This window comes from Lolium perenne, chromosome 7 (assembly GCF_019359855.2).
Source record: "Lolium perenne isolate Kyuss_39 chromosome 7, Kyuss_2.0, whole genome shotgun sequence".
In the NCBI taxonomy this organism is placed as follows: domain Eukaryota; kingdom Viridiplantae; phylum Streptophyta; class Magnoliopsida; order Poales; family Poaceae; genus Lolium; species Lolium perenne.
Window position 1 is genome coordinate 323,806,515 of NC_067250.2, and position 8,625 is coordinate 323,815,139.

The window sequence follows — 8,625 nt, forward strand, 5'->3', positions numbered from 1 at the left end:
GAGAGCCACGATACGGAAAACCTTACTGAGACGACGCCGCCGCCGATCCCATCTCGGGGGATTCCGGAGATCGCCTCCGGCACCCTGCCGGAGAGGGGATTCATCTCCCGGAGGACTCTACGCCGCCATGGTCGCCTCCGGAGTGATGTGTGAGTAGTCTACCCCTGGACTATGGGTCCATAGCAGTAGCTAGATGGTTGTCTTCTCCCCATTGTGCTTCATTGTCGGATCTTGTGAGCTGCCTAACATGATCAAGATCATCTATCTGTAATTCTATATGTTGCGTTTGTTGGGATCCGATGAATAGAGAATACTTGTTATGTTGATTATCAAAGTTATGTCTATGTGTTGTTTATGATCTTGCATGCTCTCCGTTACTAGTAGATGCTCTGGCCAAGTAGATGCTTGTAACTCCAAGAGGGAGTATTTATGCTCGATAGTGGGTTCATGCCTCCACCGATATCTGGGACGATGTGAGAAAGTTCTAAGGTTGTGGATGTGCTGTTGCCACTAGGGATAAAACATTGGTGCTATGTTCAAGGATGTAGTTACTGATTACATTACGCGCAATACTTAATGCAATTGTCTGTTGTTAGCAACTTAATACTGGAGGGGGTTCGGATGATAACCTGAAGGTGGACTTTTTAGGCATAGATGCATGCTGGATGGCGGTCTATGTACTTTGTCGTAATGCCCAATTAAATCTCACTATACTCATCATAATATGTATGTGCATGGTCATGCCCTCTTTATTTGTCAATTGCCCAACTGTAATTTGTTCACCCAACATGCTGTTTATCTTATGGGAGAGACACCTCTAGTGAACTGTGGACCCCGGTCCAATTCTCTATACTGAAATACAATCATCTTGCACATCTTTGTTCTACTGTTTTCTGCAAACAATCATCTTCCACACAATACGGTTAATCCTTTGTTACAGCAAGCCGGTGAGATTGACAACCTCACTGTTTCGTTGGGGCAAAGTACTTTGGTTGTGTTGTGCAGGTTCCACGTTGGCGCCGGAATCCCTGGTGTTGCGCCGCACTACATCCCGCCGCCATCAACCTTCAACGTGCTTCTTGGCTCCTCCTGGTTCGATAAATCTTGGTTTCTTTCTGAGGGAAAACTTGCTGCTGTGCGCATCATACCTTCCTCTTGGGGTTCCCAACGAACGTGTGAGTTACACGCCATCAGTGACCCAGAGGGTGGCGAGGCAGCGCCCGAGCCAGAGCTCAAGGGCGCGGCGGAGAACGACGAGGCAGTGCCCGAGTCCGAGCTCGAGGGCACTGCAGCCGGCGGACCTGCAGGGGCTCGACGCCGGGGACCATCAGTAGTCGAAGGAGGAGTGTCGACCACCTGTCTTTGTGCAAAAGGAAAGCAATGCTCATCAAAGTACACGTGCCGGGAGGTGATGACGCGGTGAGAAACCGGATCATAGCAGCGGTAGCCTTTGGTGTTAGCCGGGTAGCCGAGGAAAACACACGGAACGGAACGAGGGGCGAGTTTATGAGGAGTGGTGGCGGCGATACTACGATAACAACGACAACCGAAAATCCGAAGACCGTCGTAGGATGGAGGGGAACCGTAAAGGAGGTGATGACGTGCATAGTTCCAGCGGGGACGACACGGACGAAGGTTGACAAGGAGGGTGGCGGTGGCTAAGGCGTCAGGCCAAAAGGTGGGGGGAACATGGTTGTGGAATAGGAGTGTGCGGACGCAGTCATTGAGAGTGCGGAGGATACGCTCGGCGCGGCCGTTTTGTTGGGACGTGTATGGACAGGTTAGACGGAAAATAGTGCCGTGAGAGGAGAGTAGGGTGCGGACGGCGACATTGTCAAACTCTTTTCCGTTGTCAGTTTGTAGGGCATGGATGGGGCGACCGAACTGGGTGGAAACATAGGCGTAGAAGGCTGTGAGAGTGGTGGCGACATCGGACTTTTTACGGAGGGGAAATGTCCACACAAAATGAGAAAAATCATCAAGAATAACTAGGTAATAAAGAAGACCAGAATTACTCGGGATTGGAGAGGTCCATACATCACTATGAATTAACTCAAAAGGAAAAGACGCAACGGTGGAAGACTGACTAAAAGGAAGACGAACGTGTTTACCAAGACGATATGCTTCGCAATTATGTGAAGAGTGTTTAGTAGAGGAAAACGAAAAAACCCCGCATTATTTGGTGAAGCGTGTTGGCATTGGGATGTCCAAGACGAGCACGCCAAAGATCAACGCCTGCGGAGAGAGCACGAGGTGCGGCGCCGGGGGTGGAAGGCGACATCACTGGATACAAATCGTCGGGGCTCTCACATCGATGGAGGAACATCCGGGTGCGGGCGTCCTTAACAGAAAAACCAAACGCGTCAAATTCAACAGTCACAGAGTTGTCACGAGAAAGAGTTTTAACAGAGACTAAATTCTGAATAAGCTGGGGAGACACAAGGACATTATTAAGAGACAGTGGTTTAGAAGTAGAAGGAAAATTAGCAGAACCAATGTGAGAAATATGAAGACCGGCGCCGTTACCGACAATGATGCGAGACTCGGTGGAAGTGGGAATAGAATGGGAAAGGTTACCCGGGTGAGCGGCCATGTGAGACGAGGCGCCCGTGTCCATAAACCAGTTGCCGCCACCGGCGTAAGAGCCAGGTGCGGGCGCGGCGTGGTAGGCCGGGGCGTAGGACCGGCGGCGTGGCGGTGAAGGCCGAGGCGTAGGGAGGTGTCGCGGTGAAGTGCGCCTGGTGAGTCGGCGGGCGCGGCACTGGCATGCTGTAGGCGGAGAGGACCCCCGTCCATGGGTTGTAGGCGAAGGGGTTGCTGCCGTTGGAGACCGACGACATGACGACGCGCGCGCGGGGGACGGCGACGGCGCGGGGTTGGGGAGGGAGGCGCGGCGGCGGCTGCAGGTGCGGCGGCGGCGCGGCGTGAGGAGGAGCACACGCAGCAGCGGCACAAGGGTGGCGGCGCTAGGGTTGGAGGGTGGGGCGGCGCGCGCGGGGAGAGAGGGGCACGGCGGCTAGGTTAGGAACGATAGGTGTCTGATTCCATGTAGAAAGGGATGCAACTCACAATGTATTGATTAGGTGCATATGGCGTTACATATATAGGCCACGTCCTCGACTATACAAGGAAGGAGGTGGGCCCAATAATAAATACAAAGATATGTATCGCTATACATAACTACAGAAGATACACATCCGGATATATAAGGATATGTATCTCAACATTAAACAACAAAAGGAGCCATTCTAAAACCAAATGAAATATGCAAAAGAGTTGCTTAGGGATTGTAAGCGACCCATGCGCCACGGAACGGGCTCATTTTGTCAACTCATTTGACGTTTTTAGAGCCCTTTGCTCACGTAACCCTTTGTCAACTCATTTGACGTTTTTAGAGCCCTTTGCTCACGTAACCCTTTGTCGGGCCAGTTTCTCCGTGGAAACCACCAGGAACATGAAAAAAAGCAATCCTAAAGCCAGATAAAAAAATGCAAAAGAGTTGGTTCGGTGGATTGTGAGCGAACCCATGCGCCACGGAGCGGACTCATTCCGTCAACTCATTTGACGTGTTGAGAGCCCTTTTTTGCTCACGTAACCCTGTGCCGGGCCGGGCATCTCCGTGGAAACCACCAGGAATCGTTGGGCTTTGGGCGGAGGATTTGTAACCCCACGCACCATGTTAGCCTGTTCCACCTTATTGGGCCGGACCTGATGGCCACAAAGGCCTGGTTTCGCTCGCACGCCCAGTGGCAGAGCGGGCTCATTTCCTCCAGCCTGCGAGGAACGCACTCCTTTTCGCATGGGCTTCAAAGCTCACGGCCCACTACAACCAACTCTTTAGCCCTCCTATGCTGTTGGAGTGACAGGCGAGAACGACCACGCCCGGCTGGTAACGATAAGGAGATGTGCCTATTTAAACCGGTTTATGGGTGTGCGCGTTAGCGAGGTGGGACTATTAGTGCTGGAGTTAATTAATTAAGCACGGGGAAGAATTGGTACTCCATGGGCTTTGCTCCGTGCGGCCCTTCTTTCCAGTTTACTATAGTCTGCCCGTTTCAACAAACCAAACGTCTAGTTTTGTTTTCCCAGATTAACTCATACAGACCCTAGATTGTCACAAGAATATTTGCATGATAGAATCATTCGAGGAGCATGGATTATGTCCATAAGAGCACGGTAATAAGTATAGTTAAGTAGCGAGAGGCAACAATTATGTTGGGTTGAACAAATCTATATAGTTCACAGCACATTGTTCAATTATTACCGGTAAAATTGAGCACACTAGTCCATTTTGAAGGTAGATACTAAATGTATTTAAATAATCTCTCTGTCCCAAAATGTAAGAACATGCCTCAGTTCGCTCCAAAGAATCACCAACATATGCCAACATCAACTTGACCCTTGCAACCTCCTCACGAAGGGGGCAAGATGCTCCTCGACCAATTGAGTGAGCTCCATGCGCAACAAGGCAAACTGGCACTGAAAGCGAGAGTCCAAACTGGTGTTGACATTGCATTCCTTGCATCACCTTGGAGAGGGACTTGGGTGCGATGATACAGGCGACGACGAGCCGCACACGACCTCAGCCCACCTCTAGGACATCGAGGGATGACGAGGCTGAGCGGACGGAGAGCGACTCCGCTGGAAAGGAGCACAAGCATCCGAAGGACGAGCATGAGAGTCTGGAGAGGGAGAACGAACGGCTGGAAAGCTTGCACGACAAAAACGCTCACGATGACCAGGACGACGACATCAGATACATCTGAAGGGCTCACGCATGTGCTGATGTGGTGGTCAGTCCCGAGGCACCGAAAGCATCTCCCACGAGTCCAACGGTTGAAGGCGAGACTACGTTCGAGGCCATCATTCTGAAGCAACGACGACGGGTCGCGGACGGGACGACCACCCCGATCCACCTGTACCCAACCTTCCTCGTCTCCAAGAGCGACATCAGCAGCAGAAAGGCCGCCACAGAGCTCTGCTGGCACCTCCTCCACATGGCGCACATCAGCGGTGTCACGAACTGAGCTGGAAACAACGTCTTTGGAGGGGGCCAACGACGACTGTGGAGCCAATTTTTCATCGTCGACGCCCTCATCGAACCCCAAAGAAGCAACACGAAGCAAGCTCGGGGCCGGCAAAACATCTTGGAACCTCGGCATGGCCACCTGAGGCAACCAGCGGCAGCGACAAGGACCCGAGCCCCTCGATCAACACGACAGGGTTGTAGAGAAGCCTGTCGAGACCGCGAGGACCGATTGGAGGAGCAGTTGGAGCTGGAGAGTTGGAGCTGAATGCGGGCACGGACCGGCACGACGTGGGACACTTGAGCACGACCTCCAACAACAACTGGCCAGCCGATAGGGAGCAGTGCAGCTGTCCCGCAGGGATCAACGCATCGAGAGGAGCTGCCACCAAACCTTCGAGAAGCGCTGCCGGTTGTCCATCAGCATTCAGCCCTCCGGAAGCAGCGACCGCTGCGGAGCCGGCCTCGGGCCTCAGTCGCAGGCCTGGAGCCCTGGACCGAGGAGATCAGTGACATGGATTGTTAATTGTACTATGGTAACCCCTTCTACAAACCCAAATTCTATTAGTTGCCTGGGCACTCTCTGGTCTTATACGGTGCTCCTATCTTTTGTCCATCGGATTTCGATCTAACGGCCTGGATGAAGCAGCACCATCCAACCCGCACGTGGCTCCCCTCTCGTCCACCCAGTCCTTATCCCATCCATCCCCACCCAAAGTCGCCGAACTGCATACCTCAAGCGCTCTCATCGTCTCTCCATTCCCCGGCGACCTCCTCTCCGCCTAGCTCCCCTGCCACCCGGTCTCGCTCTGTGCCTTCTTCCGCCAACTCTCCACTGCCTTTCCTAACCTCTCGCGAGTGCCCCTTGAATCGCGCAAGGGCGCCATGGCCGCCCACATCTCGTTGACCTTCGTCCCGGCGAGCCAGCTCCAGCTGTTGCAAAGAAGTAGAGAAATCCGGCGGGGAGGAGGAAGAGTTCAAGCTCGATCTCAGGCTCCACGCCGAGATCGGACATCCCGCCGCCACGCGCAACCTCGCGTGCCCTGCCGCCGGAGTGCCATCCTACTCTTCCACAACGGCGGCGATCTGGAGCACCTTGATCCGGGAGAAGATGCGGCGCTGATTTGAGGATCCGCCTTGCCTCGGAAGAGCCACCACGACATGCCGCTATGTAGTTTTTCCCCGCGCGCGTATGCGCAGCAGCAGCATCGACACTCGCCCCGCCTAGCGTCTGGCTCCAGATTGAAAGCAGCAGCGCTGCAGCCATGGCCGTGCACGCAAGCAGGCAACTTTTTCCACTCGTGTATGTGGCGTCCTACCCCTGTCTTGTTTTTCCCTGGCTGCTATGTTACTATTCATGCACATGCTACTTGGTACTACTTGATTTTACTCTATTGCATATTGATGATGTAGTTTGTCATCTCCAGATTAATAGAAGGATGTAAATTATGTTCCCTACATGTAATTTTTGCAGTATAATTTTTGCCTCTTAAGGCTTTTTTTTTTTTACTTCCAGAACGGTGGAAAGATGTAATATTATGTCGCTGGATGTATCTTTTGCAGACTACTCTTTTGCCTCTTAAATTTTTCAATTTCAGAATCAGTCGAAGAACGTAACTATATTAGTTTCTTTCTCTACTTTGGATGTATTTTTTATTATTTTTCTACATCTACAACATTTAATAGATCAATGTGTAAAACACTATTATATTTCTGATCCCAGCTTTCATGATTTTGGATGTATTTTATATATTCTTTTTACATCTATAGCTGCATTTTTACATCCTTAATTAGACTATAAAATAAGTGGCATGAGTTGTTATTTACGAAGGATGTAATTTTTTTTTGTAAAAATTGGATGAAGTTTTGCATCTAAATTTACACGTGTTGGGAATACTGCGTGATGTGTAGTGTATCTTGTTCCATTGCATGTCCGTGCCGCATGGGGTGTATTTGGACCAGTCGCATGCATAACAATGCGGGAAAACGGTCCCCGGGTCACTTTCCACTTCAAGTAATAAAGTCGCTTTCAGGTGTGGGACCACTTTCTAATTTTGGAAATAATTCCGTTCAGACATGTAAGACGGTAAGATTAATCGCCATAAAGACTGCAGAAGAGCGTCCTTCTACAAAGTAGAGGATCCAGTAGCATATTCCTTACTTAGCGATTAATTTACAGTAGACAGCTAATCAATTTACATATTAGTATTTGCATTTCGATGATAACGCACAAGAGATTTAAAAACGTCTCTCGCGGTGTCCAGTGTGCGTCGCGTCACTCGACCTCGGCCGTCTAATTTGGATCTGACGGCGCGTCGGCTCCTCCAGGGTCCACGATCGCGACGCCGCGCCGCGCCCATGCCTGGGGAAAGCAGAGCAGCCCTGCTCGTCCGTCCTACCAGCACTGGTCCGTCTCCCACGTCCGGCGCCGGAACCCCGGCGCGGCCGCTGCCCGCCGGAACATCGCCGCCCCGACGTCCCGGTCGTACCGCGCGCGCTGGTCGGGGTCGGCGAGCGCTGCGTAGGCCGCGTGCAGCCGGATGAACCGCTCGTCACCACCACCACCAACAGCGTCCGGGTGCACCTCCCTCGCCAGGCGCCGGTACGCGGCCTTGATCTCCCCTCTGCTGGCCGCCGCGCCCACTCCCAGCACCTCGTAGTGCGTCCTCCCTGCCAGCACCGCCGGCGCCATCGTCGCGGACGCCCGCGCCACCACGCACCGCCTGGATCCGGCGACGCGGCCTGGAAGAGGCACAGTTGCAGCAGCAAAAGTCGCCATCGCTCGACCCGTCCTCTGTTCTTAATCCGAAGCAGCAGTGCACTACACTGTACTGAATAGTGAATACTGATACTTCCGCTTCTTCGATGTACTATACTCTTGTCCGTGCTCGTCGAGGAGAGCTGAAATGGCCATGGATTTATAGGCGTGAGGAGCCAGGAACCTGTGGTGCCACTCGTACGTCCAGCTCTTGATCTTATCTCCGGGAAGATTATGTGGGCTTCCGCCGGGTCAGCCACTAGTGTGTCCAGCGTGTTGCTTTCGAGAACCACTGTGGTCACGGTTGCCACTTGCCACTCCACCTCCTACCTCTTCCGATCCCCCAACAATGTCGAAAGCGACTTCAGTTTTTGCAACCAGTGTTCGCATATTTATCGTCAGTTAATCAGTCATCTTCTGCTTTCATGGCTACTTCATTGCAGCACTCGCAGATCATACTTACATAAAACCGCCGAAGAATATATTTTTCCTTGATTTGTGGAACTAATTTGCGTTCTAAATTGCATGACACAGATGCATGTCGTCTGAATGTTGTCGTTGGCGTGTTTACAAAAAAATCATGATATTTCCTTAGATGCCGCACTTGGATGGTATAGAATTCCTGCGTTCTCGAAGGTCCCTGTTAACATACTAGCTCGGCGACGACGATGGGCTAATTCTTTGGACGATATGGTGATATTTTCGACTCCCGGGAGACTTGTTCGTGGTGAAAATCACACGCCCGCTCCCCCGCTCCTCCCCCGCTCTCCTAACCCTAACCCCTCCTCCCACCCCCCTCGCCCCGCCGCCGCCGACGGTCGCCGCCGGGCCTAGCCCGTGT

General features: G+C 52.3%; 1 protein-coding gene across 1 annotated transcript; it reads right to left on the reverse strand.

Annotated features, from left to right (window-relative positions):
• Positions 1-7,160: 7,160 nt before the first annotated feature.
• On the reverse strand, positions 7,161-7,929 carry LOC127314773 (uncharacterized). The gene has a single exon (XM_051345297.2). It carries the CDS (start codon positions 7,803-7,805, stop codon positions 7,422-7,424), a length of 384 nt encoding a protein of 127 aa, XP_051201257.1. The 5' UTR covers positions 7,806-7,929; the 3' UTR covers positions 7,161-7,421.
• Between the last annotated feature and the right edge of the window lie 696 nt (positions 7,930-8,625).